This window comes from Lepidochelys kempii, chromosome 15 (assembly GCF_965140285.1).
Source record: "Lepidochelys kempii isolate rLepKem1 chromosome 15, rLepKem1.hap1, whole genome shotgun sequence".
Classification (NCBI taxonomy): Eukaryota; Metazoa; Chordata; order Testudines; family Cheloniidae; genus Lepidochelys; species Lepidochelys kempii.
This window is the reverse complement of record NC_136394.1, coordinates 12,234,733-12,253,148: the sequence shown is the minus strand read 5'-3', so window position 1 is coordinate 12,253,148 and position 18,416 is coordinate 12,234,733. Positions and strand designations below refer to the sequence as shown.

Below are 18,416 nucleotides of genomic sequence, written 5' to 3'. Positions count from 1 at the left end.
TTACAGTCCTTTGCTGCTGTAACCTCCAGTCTGGACTGCACACAAACAGTCTCTGGCAGGCAAGTCATGCCCAGCTAGCTCTGCGAGTGTTGCAGCCAGCCAGCCACACCTTGGCTCTTACCAGCATTGGTTATGCTGCAGGGTGACTCCAACACACTCACGGTCTTAGATTTCCCCCAGAAATGTATGCCTGGTATTGCCCAGACCTCTGCTGAACAATAAAAATTCATATAAAGTCTGCATTTCTTTAACAAAATAATACACATACACTTTGTTACCCCAAATGGAGTTTCCCAAACATTTCAGTTTAAACACACTGGATTAGATATAACAATAGAACGAGTTTATCAACTACAAAGAGAGAGAAGATTATAACAATAGTGTGTAGGGTGTGGACACAGGAGTACATTCTGTTACAAACCTTAAGTGTTACTATTCACTGCTCCAAATGTATCTGGTAGACTGGACAAATCACAGCACTACTGCTGCACAAAGTAAGTTACCTTTGAAGTGCCAGTATTTCAGTGGAAAGTTAAGAGTTCAAGGGATGCCACTGCATTTGTCAGCAGCATAGAAGCTGCAGGAGCTGCCAGCTCACCCTCCCCATCCATTGTTTGTACAGTCAGGTGTAAGGAATTCACTTCTTTCACTTTAAGATTGCTCTAATTTGCAAGCATCACCCCTACAAATGTTCACTAATTATTTCTCTTTCCTTTTCTTTTCACTTCTCTAGTCCCCTGATCTTTTCTGGTATAACTTGGTCTCCTAAGGGGAAAAAAAAGAAATTTCAGTCTGGATTTTTCAGTCTTCTGTAAACCAGTCTCTTTTCTGCTGACACTAGCATCGCTTGACTTCAGTGAAGCCTTTGGGATGGAGAAGCAGCCCATCTTCCTAGATCATATTCTTAACTGTGCAGTTTTCTTTAGTACCTTCTCATCATGGTAGCAGTCCTGTCAAGCTGCTCTGTCTTGGAGCAGAGACTGAACCTCCATCACGGAACACTTGACATAGCAGATGAATATTAGTAGTGAAAAGAGCCAAAGTACTTGCACAAAAGTAAATAAGTAAAATGAAATATTTTTAAAAAACCCGTCTAAACAGAAATTGTGGAACTAGCTGTGATTCCTCAACTCAAGAAGTCATTACTTCTTGTTACAGTCCAGCCAGCAGCCTCTTTCTACAGACTGTAGGTTCTTTTAGGAGAGACCTTGTGTTCCTACTTTGTTTGTCAAGCTCCAAGCCCACTATTTGGACTATATAAGATGCTCTGTGCAACCCCAGCCAACTCACTGTAACAGAAGGAGACAAGATGGTGGGTGTGACACATATTTTGCACTCAGAGCCTCAATAGCAAGGGCCTCCACCAATGGCGAGCCATGAAGAGGAAAAAGTGCAGTTGATTAAAGATGACTGAGTCAAAGAAGATCAATAAACATTAACTGGCAGACACAAACTCAAAAGTCAATGAAAATGGGGCAAACAGTCAAATAGATCAATGCCATATGAAGAGACGAGAAGTGCAGGATGCAAACACAGAGACATGGGACATTAATTTTGATATGTAGCAAAAGACATATGTAAGGTTGCAGGTAGAGTAATGCTACTGGAGATAGCAAAAGCGCTAGGCTAGTACTCAAGAAGGAAGGCATGAGAGAGAGACGGAAACAGGAGAGAAAAGATGATGGGATAGCACGAGGCAGAAAGAGATGCATGGCAAATATTTGGCAGAAAGGAATTAAGAAGAGTTGATGAATGGACAAACACAAACAGAAAACAGGCATGAGAGGAAAAGCATTAAGAGAAAAGTAATAACAGACAGAAGGAAAATGAAAGTGACTGATTGCTTGTCATGGCTTATATCAGAGCTGAGTGTGCTATATGAGAAGCATGTTTGTCTTATGAAATGTTAATGCCTAGATTGTGACCCTTACCTGAGGAACAGCAGTATGATTGTGGATGAAAACTACACACAGGGCCTGGAAGCAGGAGGAATGTAGAGCTTTTAACTTCCGTTCCTCACTATATTTATTTTTACATTTTGCATTCAGCATGCCATCTGATCAGGGAAGACTAAGTCTGCGGAAGAGAAGAATGAGGGGGGATTTGATAGCTGCTTTCAACTACCTGAAAGGGGGTTCCAAAGAAGATGGATCTAGACTGTTCTCAGTGGGAGCAGATGACAGAATGAGGAGTAATGGTCTCAAGTTGCAGAGGGGGAGGTTTAGGTTGCATATTAGGAAAAACTTTTTCACTAGGAGGGTGGTGAAACACTGAAATGCGTTACCTAGGGAGGTGGTGGAATCTCCTTCCTTAGAAGTTTTTAAGGTCAGGCTTGACAAAGCCCTGGCTGGGATGATTTAGTTGGGGATTGGTCTTCCTTTGAGCAGGGGGTTGAACTAGATGCCCTCCTGAGGTCCCTTCCAACCCTGATATTTTATGATTCTATCTGCTTGCAGGTCAAAACCTCCTCTGACATTGAAACCCCCAATTTTGCACATAGTTATTTGCATGGCAGACCTACATTTGCAAATATTAGGAAGTTTTTGGCTATCCTACTCTCATGTGCCAGTGGGCTTATGGGGAGATTTTTCTCATGAACAACTAAGGGGGCAGTTTTAAAGGCTGTTTTTTGAAAGTTTGTCTCTTACTACACAACTTACTTCAAAAGACCTTCAAAACATGTGCAGGCAGATTTTTGGGATCAGACCGGTGAGAGAAATATGTAGGTCAGCCCCCACAGGTTATATTTTAGGCTGCTCTCAGTTATTCCTGCAGGATCAGTTCTCTCGGGACCAAGCTGCCAGCCAGGAGATCTTGGCACACAAAGCACTCCGTGCTATATCCCCACTGTTCTCCAGCCCACCCCCAACACAGCTCTATGGCAAAGGAGCCAAAAGTCAGTGAGAGTCAGCGATACAGACTTTATTCCTTCATGAAGAGAATCTCTAACTGGCCCATTAGAGAAGCCAGTCATCCCTTTTGTTCCATCATTGGGCCAGAATCTGGTCATGAGTTTCTTTCTCCTCGTGCCGGAAAAAGAGAGAGAAAATAGGTTAAAGAAAGGAAAATGCAAATCATGCTTAATTACAATATCATGCCTTGGCAACATGACACCCCACTGCAGTCACACTGATCTATGGCATTATGGAAGACATGTATATGCTCTCCCCACATCACTGTCCTGTCACAATACACAATTCCAAGCTTAAAACATCACTTATTTGTAGCCTTCAACATAATTTTTATGATTCCAATTTTCATTTTTTCCAACTTAATCATTTTTGTATTCCTACAGCAACTGGCTTCCAAATGTAGCAAAGGTAGCAAAAGCTTTAACAACATCACTGTCACGGCTTCTTCTGCATTAGGAGAGTAAAGTCCAGTAAGTAATGACATATGAAATTACTCAATGTCAGCAAAACCTCAGAAGTAGAGTAGAGGTTATTCTGTTCTATACATTGATAAAGGGCCATATTCTTAGGCTTGACTGTGAACTCAAGGAGTTTTTCCCATGGGTTAACAAAAGGTCATTGAAATCCTTTTCTAGCTGTACTTGCGGGAAAGATCCCTTTATCCCTGAATAAGGAGACAGCCTTTTTGCTTCTCATACTTCCTTATCCAACTACATATGAATCACTTCAAATGGAGCCACTTTTCTCTTAGCAACCAAAGAACTGTCTTAGCAACCAGACGCTGAGGATTTTGTTTCCACATAGTTACTGGTGGACAATGGGTTCTCTTCTGCTTGCTAGTTTTCCATGGCAATGCTGTTAGTAATGTTGGCTTAGTATTATCTAAGAAACAGAACACTTAAGAGTCAGCCACTCAGCCCTCACAGAGAACTGGCTTGCTGGGCAGATCACAGCTGTGCTGTAGCCCAGTAAGATTCTCCTCTCTAGGACGTAGCGAAGTGCTGACGGCTGGGAAGCTCAAAGCCCCGTTTCTACCAGTATAAATTTTTGCAAGGAATGGTGTAAGGGAGCACACAGCTATTCCACTTTTGTAATCTCTCAGCAGGAGTTATTATAGGGAAAAATATTGCACTTGTGGATATGGGAAACATCAGAGCAACTGTAACTTGAGCCTCACCTGGGTTGAAATCATTGTAGGAACAGCCATGAGCTGTGGCAGTAGATAATTTGTTGCCTCTTAGCAAATGACGCTGGAGAGAATAAGGTTGAAGGGAATGACTCTGCAAGAAAATACATTTGAGAAAACTATAAACTGCTTACAGTTTGCAAACAGGTGAAATTTGCCAAATAAATCCTGGGGAAATGTTGGAGGAGTGCTGGTACGGTGCCCACAGTTACAACAGTCTCCATCTCTCAACACCACACTATTGTAGGGACAGAAATAGCTGGGTACATTTTGATCATGGTAGCAAATTTCAAAATGTTGATTGAAACATTAAATGGCTTAGCACTTTCAGTCCAAGTTTCCTTTCTGTCTCCACCTGCAGGTGCTGTTGGCATAGTGGAAAGCAATTTGATTTCTTCACTTGTTCTTAAACTGAAAACTGAAATGGATGAAATCCAAGAGTTGATACTGGACACGCTCTCTGGCTGCCTATGTGTAGAGGCTTTTGAAGCTCTAGCAACAGGCGCTGTTCCCATTCTGAAGGAAAAGCTCACTCATCCATCAGTGGCCATCAGGAGCAAAGCTGCCCGTGCCCTTTTGGGAATTAGGTAACGGAAAGAAAGAACTATGCACATGGGTTGTTCCAAGACAATATTTATCTACTGATTGAGTCCCATGCACTAGTTTGCAGTTGTACCACCTTACACTTTAAACTTGTCTCATCTCACATTGCAGCGTAACATCAGGCTAGATGTATACATGGACTTAGCTGCTCTGGTGTTGGCGATTCAGTAGATGGCACACTTTCCCCTCCACCCCCCACACCTGCCGCCTATGTTAGCAGTGAGCTAATGCCCCTGCATGGTGCTAAGCAGTGCAGCACTGCTGGAAGTACCATTTTGTATAAGAGACAGTGTAGAACCAAAATCCTGATAATTTATGATCACAAAATCGATCCCATAATAACTTTTTGCAAGAGGAGGAATGTTAAAATAAACTAAATTATTTTTTGCCTACCTAAATTTTCATTTGGATACAGCATTCTTCATTTCCTGTTATAAACTTTGTCGTATTTCTTACTATGTACTGTTAAATAGTTGCTGTATTTCATCCTAGAGTAGCTGTATTTCAATGGATAAAACATCCCTGTGTATACTTTGTATATCAGTTCGTTAAGTTGGTAAAGCATTTCACAATCCTTGGAGTAAAATATACAATATAAATGCAATATAAATGTTGTTAATAGAACACTGCAGTATGGTGAAGGATAACACAGTTGGTCACTATGATGTAATACAGTTCAATATAATAATCCTCCATGGAAATGGCATCATTGTTTTTGAAAACTACCATGCTAAGTTCAGCCCAAACAGATGCTGAACAGGGAGCTACAATATGGCAGATCTTCTTAAACAAATGAGATCTGTGCACTGAGGATCATACTGTGGCTCTTCATTTAAGACTTAAATTCATCATCCACAGAGTACACCAATAAGAGTTTTTAGTGAATCAAACCCAAGAGTTCAACTACAAGCCTGCATCAAGGCAAGGACCTTGTATTTTATGTTATTTGTACGGTGACCAGACAGCAAGTGTGAAAAATCGGGACGGGGGTGGGAGGTTATTGGAGCCTATATAAGAAAAAGACCCAAAAATCGGGCCTGTCCCTAGAAAATCGGGACGTCTGGTCACCCTAGTTATTTGTGAGGCACCGCATTTAAGATTTAGAATATTAGACAATATGAACACTTGGTTTCTGGCTTTTAAAGGCAAATGGCTGTGGAAATACTAGGCACTCAACCCCAGTGCTCACTGCTCGTATCACCAAAATACCTCAATGAGTATTGAGGTATTATATAGAATCATAGGACCGGAAGGGACCTCAAGAGGTCATCTACTCCAGTGCCCTGCATTCATGGCAGGACTAAATATTATCTAGACTATCCCTGACAGGTGTTTGTCTAATCTGCTCTTAAAAATCTCCAATGACAGAGATTCTTCAACCTCCCAAGGCAATTTATTTCGGTGCTTAACCACCCTGACAGTTAGGAAGCTTTTCCTAATGTCAGCCTTAACAGCCCTTTTTGCAATATAAGCTCATTCCTTCTTGTCCTATCCTCAGAGGTTAAGGAGAATTTTTTCCCCTCCTCCTTTTAACAACCTTTTATGTACTTAAACTGTTATGGCCCCCCGCCCACCTCAGTCTTCTCTTCTCCAGACCCAGTGTTTTCAATCTCCCCTCAAAGGTCATGTTTTCTAGACCTGTAATAATTTTTGTTGCTCTTCTCTGGACTTTCTCCAATTTGTCCACATCTTTCCTGAAATGTGGCACCCAGAATTGGACACAATACTCCAGTTGAGGCCTAATCAGTCTAGAGTAGAGCTGAAGCATTACTTCTCGTGTCTTGCTTATAACATTCCTGATAATACATCCCAGAATGATGTCTGCTTTTTTTTTCCCAGTAGCGTAACACTGTTCACTCATATTTAGCTTGTGATCCACTATGACCCCCAGATCCCTGTCCACAGTACTCCATCCTAGGCAGTCATTTCCCATTTTGTATGTGTGCAACTGATTATTCCTTCCTAAGTGGAGTACTTTGCATTTATCTTTATTGAATTTCATCCTATTTACTTCAGACCATTTCTTGAGAACATTTTGAATTTTAATCCTAACCGACAAGCACTTGCAACCCCGTCCGCAAACTTTATAAATGTATCTCTATGCCAGGGGTCTCAAAGTCCCAGTCCATGGGTCACATGTGGCACGAGAACCTCCCCACTGCAGCCCGCAGAAACTTTTTAAAAAGTTCTTTCATCCAGCCCTCATGGCTGCTGGCGGGGTCAGGGGACAGAAGGGGAGCGGACTGGAGAGATTTACATGCCCCTACCCCAACGTTACTCCATCCTGCTGCTCCTGGGACCCTCCCAGGGGTTGCATTTGGCAATGTGTCGTTCACCTCAGTCAGCTCCGCTCTCTGCGAGCGGTTCCCTATCCCTGCTGTTGCTGGCAGAGCCACAGAGGACAGACCCACGCAGCCACACTGCCTGCTACAAGCGCCGCCCCCCCATAGCTCCCAATTGGCTGGGGGAGAGGGACAGAGATACCATTACTAGTTGTTGGGCAGAGTCATCCATGCAGGCAGTGTCACTAGTCGCCGGTCAGAGTCAGCCGGGGCAGCACATGAGGCCAAGGGAGTGAGGAAAAAGGGTGGGAAACGGGCTGGGAGGTGGTGTGAACACCATCTTCAGTGACATTATTGGCCTGCTCAGAGGATTTGAGGACTGGTACTGGCCCTAAGGTAAATTGACTTTGAGACCCCTGCTCTGTGCCATTCTCTAAATCACTGATGAAGATACTGAACAGAACTGGACCCAGAACAGATCCTTGAGGGAACCCACTTGATATGCCCTTGTAGCTTGACTGTGAACCACTGATAACTACTCTCTGGGAGCAGTTTTCCAACCAGTTATGCATCCATCTAAAAGTAGCTCCATCTAGGTTGCATTTCCCTAGTTTGTTTATGAGAAGGTCACGCGAGACAGTATTAAAAGCTTCACTAACATCAAGATATACCACGTCTACTGCTTCCCCCCTATCCACAAGGCTTGTTACCCTGTCAAAGAAAGCTATCAGGTTGGTTTGACACAATTTGTTCTTGACAAATCCATGCTGACTGTTACTTATCACCTTATCTTCTAGATATTTGCAAATTGCTTAATTATTTGCTCCATGATCTTTCCGGGCACAGAAGTTAACCTGACTAGTCTATAATTCCCCAGGTTGTCCTTATTTCCCTTTTTATAGATTGGCACTATATTTGCCCTTTTCCAGTCTTCTGGAATCTTTCCCATCTTCCATGACTGTTCAAAGATAATTGCTAATGGCTCAGATATCCCCTCAGTCAACTCCTTGAGTATTCTAGGATGCATTTCATCAGGCCCTGGTGACTTATTTTAGCCTCTGATCCTACTCATTTTCACTGGCATTTACTACGTTAGATGTCCAGTCACTACCAACCTTTTTGGTAATAACTGAAACAAAAAAAGTCATTTAACACTTCTGCCATTTCCACATTTTCTGTTATTGTTCCCTCCCCCAATTGCGTAACGGGACTATTTTGTCCTTGGTCTTCCTTTTGCTTCTAATATATTTGTAGAATGTTTTCTTGTTACCCTTTACCTCTCTAGCTAGTTTAATCTTATTTTGTGCCTTGGCCTTCCTAATTTTGTCCCTACATACTTGTGTAATTTGTTTATATTCATCCTTTGTAATTTGACCTAATTTTCACTTTATGTCGGACTCTTTTTTGAGTTTCAGATCATTGAAGATTTCCTGGTTAAGCCAGGGTGGTCTTTTGCCATACTTCCTATCTCTCCTATGCATTGAGCATGTAGTTTCAACACTAACCACTCTGCCACGAACTGACCTCTCCCCTGTCCAGTTTGTAGCTCTAGCATGGGTGTTTAAAGTGCCCTCTAACATTCAGAATAATTTGGCTCCAAACAGAACAGAAGAGAATTCTGCATCAGCATTCTTGTTATGAAATGAAGGGGGGGCATGGTAGGTGACTGTAGTCAGTTGTACATGTACAACTCACATGACTGGAGTACTGTCATGGGATGGATATAAACTGTTCAGGAAGCACAGGCAGGGCAGAAAAGGTGGGGGAGTAGCACTGTATGTAAGGGAGCAGTATGGCTGCTCAGAGCTCCGGTATGAAACTGCAGAAAAACCTGAGTGTCTCTGGATTAAGTTTAGAAGCGTGAGCAACAAGGGTGATGTAGTGGTGGGAGTCTGCTATAGACCACCGGACCAGGGGGATGAGGTGGATGAGGCTTTCTTCCGGCAACTCACAGAAGTTACTAGATTGCAGGCCCTGGTTCTTATGGGACACTTCAATCACCCTGATATCTGCTGGGAGAGCAATACAGCGATGCACAGTCAATCCAGGAAGTTTTTGGAAAGGGTAGGGGACAATTTCCTGGTGCAAGTGCTGGAGGAACCAGCTAGGGGCAGAGCTCTTCTTGACCTGCTGCTCACAAACCGGGAAGAATTAGTAGGGGAAGCAAAAGTGGATGGGAACCTGGGAGGCAGTGACCATGAGATGGTTGAGTTCAGGATCCTGACACAGGGAAGAAAGGAGAGCAGCAGAATACGGACCCTGGACTTCAGAAAAGCAGACTTTGACAACCTCGGGGAACTGATGGACCCCCTGGGAGAATAACATGAGGGGGAAAGGAGTCTAGGAGAGCTGGCTGTATTTTAAAGAATCCTTATTGAGGTTGCAGGGACAAACCATCCCGATGTGTAGAAAGAATAGTAAATATGGCAGGCAACCAGCTTGGCTTAACAGTGAAATCCTTGCTGATCTTAAACACAAAAAAGAAGCTTACAAGAAGTGGAAGATTGGACAAATGACCAGGGAAGAGTATAAAAATATTGCTCTGGCATGCAGGAGTGAAATCAGGAAGGCCAAATCATACCTGGAGTTACAGCTAGCAAGAGATATTAAGAGTAACAGGAAGGGTTTCTTCAGGTATGTTAGCAACAAGAAGAAAGTCAAGGAAAGTGTGGGCCCCTTACTGAATGAGGGAGGCAACCTAGTGACAGAGGCTGTGGAAAAAAACGAATGTACTTAATGCTTATTTTGCCTCTGTCTTCACGAACAAGGTCAGCTCCCAGACTGCTGCACTGGGCAGCACAGCATGGGGAGAAGGTGACCAGCCCTCTGTGAAGAAAGAAGTGCTTCGGGACAATTTAGAAAAGCTGGACAAGCACAAGTCCATGGGGCCGGATGTGCTGCGTCCGAGAGTGCTAAAGGAGTTGGTGGATGTGATTGCAGAGCCATTGGCCATTATCTTCGAAAACTCATGGCAATCGGGGGAGGTCCCGGATGACTGGGAAAAAGGCTAATGTAGTGCCCATCTTTAAAAAAAAAAGGAGGATCCTGGAAACTACAGGCCAGTCAGCTTCACCTCAGTCCCTGGAAAAATCATGGAGCAGGTCCTAAAGGAATCAATTCTGAAGCACTTAGAGGAGAAGAAAGTGATCAGGAACAGTCAGCATGGATTCACCAAGGGCAAGTCATGCCTGACTAATCTAATTGCCTTCTATGATGAGATAACTGGCTCTGTGGATGAGGGGAAAGCAGTGGATGTGTTTTTCCTTGACTTTAGCAAAGCTTTTGACACGGTGTCCCACAGTATTCTTGCCAGCAAGTTAAAGAAGTATGGGCTGGATGAATGGACTATAAGGTGGATAGAAAGGTGGATAGATTGTCGGGCTCAACGGGTAGTGATCAATGGCTCCATGTCTAGTTGGCAGCCGGTATCAAGTGGAGTGCCCCAAGGGTCGGTCCTCGGGCCGGTTTTGTTCAATATCTTCATTCACGATCTGGAGGATGGTGTGGATTGCACCCTCAGCAAGTTTTCAGATGACACTAAACTGGGAGGAGAGGTAGATACACTGGAGGGTAGGGATAGGATACAGAGGTCCCTAGACAAATTAGAGGATTGGGCCAAAAGAAATCTGATGAAGTTCAACAAGGACAAGTGCAGAGTCCTGCACTTAGGAGGGAAGAACCCAATGCACCGCTACAGACTAGTGACCGAATGGCTAGGCAGCAGTTCTGCAGAAAAGGACCTAGGTGTTACAGTGCACGAGAAGCTGGATATGAGTCACCAGTGTGCCGTTGTTGCCAAGAAGGCCAATGGTATTTTGGGCTGTATAAGTAGGGGCATTGCCAGCAGATTGAGGGACATGATCATTCCCCTCTATTCGACATTGGTGAAGCCTCATCTGGAGTACTGTGTCCAGTTTTGGGGCCCACACTACAAGAAGGATGTGGAAAAATTGGAAAACGTCTAGCGGAGGGCAACAAAAATGACTAGGGGACTGGAACACATGACTTATGAGAAGAGGCTGAGGGAACTGGGATTGTTTAGTTTGCGGAAGAGAAGAATGAGGGGGGATTCGATAGCTGCTTTCAACTACCTGAAAGGGGGTTCCAAAGAGGATGGATCTAGACTGTTCTCAGTGGGAGCAGATGACAGAACGAGGAATAATGGTCTCAAGTTGCAGTCGTGGAGGTTTAGGTTGGATATTAGGAAAAACCTTTTCACTAGGAGTGTGTTGAAGCACTGGAATGCGTTACCTAGGGAGGTGGTGGAATCTCCTTCCTTAGAAGTTTTTAAGGTCAGGCTTGACAAAGCCCTGGCTGGGATGATTTAGTTGGGGATTGGTCCTGCTTTGAGCAGGGGGTTGGACTTGATGACCTCCTGAGGTCCCTTCCAACCCTGATATTCTGTGATTCTATGATTGTTGACATAGGTTCAAGAAAGCACTTTAACCTTCTCTCTTCCTCAGTGTCCCTCTGGAAGGAAAAAATGTTGTGTGGGATGAAGAGGTTATCCCAGTGCTGGTCAGCCTGTTGGAGGATTCAGATCCCGAGGTCCAAGCCAATGCAGCAGGAGCACTGATGAATGCCACCATTACGACCCAAGGTGAGAGAAGCAGCTCCTGCTGGGATACTTCCTGTAAAGCAGAGAATTCTTCGTTCAGCTATCAGACTAGTGCCATTTGATCAGCTGACAGTTTTATTTCATAACTTTCCAAGATAAATTTAAAAAAATCTAGGTTCAGATAATGCTAAAGTTGTTGCAGAAACTAGTAAAAACAGGACATTTCATTAGGTCTGTCCCTCAGCTACTTTTTTCACCCATAGTGTCTAGGTATTGCAATATAGTTGGTTTGATCTACCTCCACTGGCTCAGGGAAATGTATGTCAGATCTACTTGTGCCTGGGGAAGATTCACTCTGGCAGAGGGCAAGTAATGGTTATAACGCCACCCTCCCTCAAAGATGCTATTAGGAGGAAGCCTTAAGTTCAGGTCAGAGTCCCACAACCAGCAACTGCCCTGGGAATGCTTTGAACCTGCAATCCTTAGCTGAGAGCAGGAGTGCCTACGTTTTCCATTACTTTCCTGTAGTTTTGTGTGTGCTTAAAAGGTACCGTTTCCCCCAACAACCGGGGGGGGAGTGGGAATTGGAGAAGTGCATAAGTTCTCATCAAAGTCAGATACATGACTTTGAAAACACGAATGGGTAACTTTTCAGTGTGCTGAATGTGTAATTGGACATACAAGAATCCTTAATAACAGTAATTGTGTTTCAATCCTCTGCCTACCATTGCAAATGGTCCCCTTGCTCTGGAAGATAATACAGGAGTGGATCTAAGTATTTACTTAGACGGTCTTAGAAAAGAAAAGAATGTAGGGTGTTCCTGAAGACATTTGCCCTGAGACATTTTTTCTTATCGTTTGATGTCTCTTGAGATCGAAGTGATTCTTTTCAAAGTAAAATAAATAAAATGTGGAAAGTAGGGGGAGTTAACTAAAGTAGTGGGATTGCTCTCTTAAGAATAAAAAATTGAGGTTTATTGTGGTCTCTAATAGAGATGGGCTGAACCAAAACCCACAACTCTCAGCACTACCAAACACTGAAGTGTTCAAAATCTAGAACCAGAGCTGGAGATAGAGCTAGATCTCTTTGTAGTGTGTGGTCACGGCTGTTTATTAACAGGTTCAGGCTTGTTAAGTGGTTATTTGATTATAGTCAATAACAAATTTTAAGTCTAATTATTTCTTGCTCAGGGAAATTTGCAGCTCTTAATGCAGATGCCATTCCACCTTTACTGAAGCTGGTCAATGATGAAACCAGCAAAGTACGCTTGAATGCAATCAAAGCCCTAACCATACTGTCTGAGGCACCTGAGGGTCGCAAGACACTACTGAATCATGTGGACCTCTTTCGAGGGCAGTTGAATGACTCCAGCGAGGCTGTAAGCAGAGCAGCAAAAATTGCCATCAAAGTCATCGAATGGAAACCTTAAACCCAGGGCATCATGAAGCAATAAAATAGCAGCAAAACCCCTGCACATTGTGTGACAGACTTTTTCTCAAATGTTCTGTATTAAATCCCTACCTGTTTTAGCACATCAAGAGTTTTACTTCACCTACAACTGCTCCTCAGTATTTCTGCCCATAGAAATCTATAGGGAACAGTGTGGTCTTGGGGTTAGAATAGGGAACAGGGAGTCCCTGAAATATTTACTTTATTACTCCAGTATGGCCATTCTGTGTAACTATCTTTTACCTATGATAAGTGAAGGTACTATAGCTGGGGGTTACATCCCACACTGTACCTTCTCTGTCCTTCTTCAAGGCACCAAACTGTATGGCAAGTAAATGTTGCAGTCCCTCAGATTCTAGAACTTTAAAACCCACTCAGGGGTTCATTTTTCCTAGAGCTCAGTAACATTTTGTAAAGGAGTCAAACCACTCATGCCCTCTCATTGAGCTCCTTGGCATAAGCCAAAGGGAATCAACCTATCTTGGAGCATCCTAACATTCCCTGAAAGAGATGTCACATCTTCAGAGCCCCCTAGCATCTTCTGCAGGGGCTGCCCAATCCTGGAGCTCTTTGATTGTTTATGCTTCTGCAGGTGATTTTTCTGTGACATCTCTTGAGTGGAGACTACCATCCACTATGGTACTATGTATCTTCTGAAGGCTCCATGTCTTTCAGGATCTCCATGATGTTCTTTGATGAAGCCTAACCCCTTCTTAATAGTTCAGTCCATTTTCTGAAGGGGCGAGGAAGGCCGGTTACATAGATACACCTAACTGGACATTATTCAGCTAATAAAGCCCGACTTTTCAGTGCAAACATCACAGATAGTCCATAGTCCAATGGTATCGTCCATAAGCAGACTTTCCATCTGTAAGAGGGCATCGACAGTCCTGACAAAGCCCAGGACACTGGGCAGTTCACCCCATGTGGGCCCTCGATACACTCTCCTGGAAGACGTGGCTATCTATGCAGCTCCAGAGTCCATAGTTTTTGTGGCACCAACACTGTTGTGGAAGGTCCCCACTCCATTGATGCAATATTTGCCAGTACCAGGGCCTTGCTGGGAACTGGAGGCTCAGCCTCCATCTCTTTCCTATCCACCTCTGACAGAAACAGGTCCCATCAGCCCCAGTGATGGAACACAAGGACAAATCTATTGGACAAATATGAGTCAGTACTGTCACTCCCTTCAGCTAGCCGACAGAGGTCTATCAGTCATGACATGGCTTCCAGATCAACTCCATTTCCCTGCCTTGTCAAGAGTAATTCTAGACCAGGGACCAGTGGTACCGAGCATGGGGATCACCTCTCTTCCACTATGATCCACCACAGTGGATTTAATCAAGCTCCTGGGATCCATGCTTCCGGGCATCTGAGTATGAGGATCCTGAGTTCCTCACCCAGCAAAGTAGTAATCTCCATGGGAACAGCTGATGGAGGAGGATCAACCAGCACCACCTGCTCTCCAGACAAGGCAGTATCACCAGTCTCTCCCTCGCGTCCAGATGATTGTAACCAGTAGCAGGCCTTCTCAGGAGAATTGCAGCACTCTCCAGACTCCTCTGGAGGAGGTCCAGAATGAAACCCTTAAGCTCCTAGACATATTTCAGGCTACAGCTCTTTTTAAAATGGCACTCATGATTAATGAGGCTATCATGGAATCTCCCAGTGTAGTCTGGCATATGTCTGCATCCGAGCCCCCAGCCCCAAAGCAGGCTGAGAAGCATTTCTTCTCTCCTCCCCCACCCCAGGGGAGTGGAATTTTTCCCTCCTTAACCCCAATTCCCTGGTGATGCACACAGTTACAGAACCAAGTCGGCTATACCAGCCCAAGTCCACTCTCCCGGATAGAGATACCATGCAACTAGACATCTTTGGAAGGAAGCTGTTTTTCTTGGCTAGCTTAGCATTCCGGATAGCAAACTAACATGCTTTAATGTCCAAATATGACTTTTTACATTACAATAAGCTATCAGAATTTGTGAACAAGCTCCCTCAAGAATGTGGACCTCAGTTCCAGGACATCCTGGATGAAAGAAAGCTAGATGCACAAACTTCCCTCCAAGTGCCCCTCGATGTGGCTGACAGCGGCACACTCTAGGGCTACTTCGATAGTCATGAGAAGAGATTCATGGCTACAGGCCTCTAGTTTCCCCAAAGAGATCCAAACCACAATTGAGAACCTCCTATTTAAGACTACCAACTTATTTAGTGACAAGACTGACGAGTCGCTACATACCCTCAGAGACACTTGTGCTACCCTCTGCTCTTAAGGTATTTTTACTCTGACACCCAGGAGAAAGTATTCTAGGATTCCTCCACCTCATCATCATTCATTGCCTCCATCCTTTTTCCATCAGAGGACAGATGCAATGGAGTAGACACCCAGCACCACTGCCCTCCTAAATTCTCTCTAAGCTTTGTGGCAGTGTGGCTGCACAGCAGGCTATCAAGTGCCACGCACTTCAGGTGCCCCTCTCCCCACTGCTCCGCTGCTCCTGCCCTCTGCCTTGGAGCCGCTCCTGGGAGCCTCCTGCTTACTGTGCGGAGCTATGGGGGGGTGCTGATGTCAGGGTGTCCTCTCTCCCCCTGCCCCTGTACCCCATCTCTGCAGATGAGGGGGACGTGACAGGGCTCAGGAGTGGGATGAGGGAGCTTGCTGGTGGCTGCTGCTGTATCTGTTTTGAGTGCCGATCTACTTAAAAGGGCAACATATTTAAAGGGGCAACGCATGTCTCTCTCACACATACAACAGTGTCTGTCTGTCTCTCTTTCTCACACACACACTGTCTTTCACACTCACCTCCTAACACATACTTGTATTGTTGTTGTTGCTGCTTCTTGATACTTCCTGCAATGCACATATATTCTCTGCAATTTTATTCTTTCAAAGTGCTGTTATTTGAGTTTTTTGACTGGTCTATGCATTTAATAATTTGTATTTCTCTCTTATACTTAAATTTAATTCTTTGAGTAGTGAGTTCTAAAATGCCTAACCTGTCCTGGTTGGAGTAATTATCCCTATGGTAACTTTTAAAAAATATATATTGTATCTAGGTTTTTTGTTTTTACTGGTGGCGCACAGCCGCACATTACCTCGATATTGGTACACAACAAAATTCATTCTGCACATTAATGGAAAAAATTAGAGGGAACATTGCTGCCCTCCACTTCTCAGTGTCATCCACCTCCTAGGAAGGTGTTTTGATGTGGTGCCCAAGACTCCACAGTCAGTCTCTAACACCTGCTACCATCCTCTTTGGGGGCCACCTAGCCCATTTTTTCTCCGATGTGGTGTACCATCACAACAAATGGATCCTGAATATTATATCAAAAGGCTATACTCTAGAATTGCTTCCCCCAAAAAAACCCCTCACCTTCCCATCCCTTTTCAGGGACTCCTCTCACAAGAGGATTCTCAAACAAGGGGCGGTCTCCCTTCTTCAGTTGGAGGCAAGAGTCCACCCAACAATCTCACGTAGGCAAAAGGCTTTTGCTCAAGGTACTTCTTCACTCCAGAAAAGAACAAATGTCAGAGACCCATTCTGGACCTTAGCAGTTGAATGTCTTTATATGACATAAACTTCAGAATGACCACCTTGGCCTCTATCATACCCTCCCTCACATCAGTTGACTGGTTTACAACCCTTGATTTGAAGGGGACACATTTTCATTTGGACTTCAGCACACTTACAAAAGGTCTCTGTGCTTTGCAATGGGCCAGAAGCACTTTCAATACAGGGTGCTCCCTTTTGGTCTCAGTGACCCCAATGGTATGTACAAAAGTTTTTGTGGTGGTGGCCACAGATAAGGGAGTTTGAGATTTCCTTACCTGAACAACTGGCTGCTCACAGGTTGGTCCTACCAAAAGATACAGGCAATTACCACAGCCACACTTCAATTCTTTCATTCCCTAGGATTTCAAGTCAATTTAGATAAGTCCATATTAACACCCTTGAAAAACATACAGTTCATTAGAGAAGACCTGAACTTTAGTCACAGCAAGGGCCTACTTACCTCTGGACTGATTCCTAGCCATGAAGGATCTCATCAGCCAGCTTCATCTCAGCCCTCCTCCTACAACCTGGTCTGCTTAGTTCTGTTAGGCCACATGATGGCGTTTTCCTGTGTCACTTCTGCCTCTGTGATGCCTTCGTATCTGGTTAAGGGCAGTCTATGCCCCAAGAAGGAACTCTCTAGACAAGAAGCTCTCTCTTCCTCAAGACATACTGACATTGCTCACATGGTGGGAAAAGAAAGGCAGTAGGTGTGGGGGTCCCTTTTGTTCCCGTACCACCTACAAAGACTCTTATTATAGATACCCCCATGCTAGTAGAGAGGCATCTCAATGGTCAGACAGCTTGAGGCTCCTGGTCCTCACAGGAATCCAGACTACATATCAACCTACTTAGGCTTTGAGCAGTTCTCAAAGCATGCAAGACATTCCTGCCCATCTGTCACACTATGCCCCATATTCTTCATAGAAATATTGTTATAATATGATTATAGCATATCTAAGATGTATTTTATGCAAGATGAGTCTTGTGGATATCATTGGAAAGGTTATGATTTACTAAATCTGATTATCCTATTTGTATGCATGTATCATTTTTTTTATCTAATGTTAGGAATATTGACTATACATCTGTACTACAAAAGTGTTTGCACCTGGGGAATGCCCACCAGACAGAATGCAATCAGTCTGGCTGACTAGCTGGGGACCAGTCAATGGACCATTAGGGAGAATAACAGATCTTTGAAAATGCTAATCTTCCACCTTCCTGGGATGCTACAAACAGCCTTTGACTCATGGCTGCTTTGACACTACAGGGTCATGTGATCATGTCACCTGGTACTGGACTTCATGATAGAATACCAGTATTTTTCCACTGGGAGGGATGGGGGGGGACCACACTGGAAAACAAAGGATTCCCGCCATATGTAAAACCTATTTAAGGCAGGGGAGTGACATAATCAGTGTTTGTTCTTCACTGAATCCCCGTCCAGGATGACTGCTGCGAACATCTAAGAAACAAAGACAAGGCGGGGTGGGAGAAGAGCTGATCCCAGGGTGGAAAGGTGTCTGGCCTGTGAAAGAAATACCTGGAGTTTTAAGCTGCAAGCAAGAGCAACTTGCCTGCAAGAACCTCTGTAATTTGTCTAAAAACAACATTTAGGGTGAGAAATTACTACTTGTAACTGTTTCTTTAGTATTAAGCTTAGCTTGCGTGTTTGTTTCATTTGCTGGGTAATCTGCTTTGATCTGTTTGCTAACCCTTATAATCACTTGAAATCTATTTTTTGTAGTTAATAAACTAGTTTTTGTTTTCTCTGAAACCAGTTTGTGGAATTCATACCTGGGGGGAAAAAGGCTGTGCATATCTTCCTCCACATTGAGGGAGGGAGCGAATTTTATGATCTTACA

General features: G+C 44.0%; 1 protein-coding gene across 1 annotated transcript in view; it reads left to right on the top strand.

The window, feature by feature from the left end:
- The window catches only part of RSPH14 (radial spoke head 14 homolog), a 211,804-nt gene extending 198,117 nt beyond the window's left edge, over positions 1 to 13,687 (top strand). The window contains exons 4-6 of the mRNA XM_073312560.1: positions 4,460 to 4,685; positions 11,447 to 11,583; positions 12,733 to 13,687. Of these exons, the coding sequence (XP_073168661.1) occupies positions 4,460 to 4,685; positions 11,447 to 11,583; positions 12,733 to 12,971 (602 nt within the window). The 3' untranslated portion in view covers positions 12,972 to 13,687. The remainder of the gene's footprint in view (positions 1 to 4,459; positions 4,686 to 11,446; positions 11,584 to 12,732) is intronic.
- Positions 13,688 to 18,416: the final 4,729 nt, after the last annotated feature.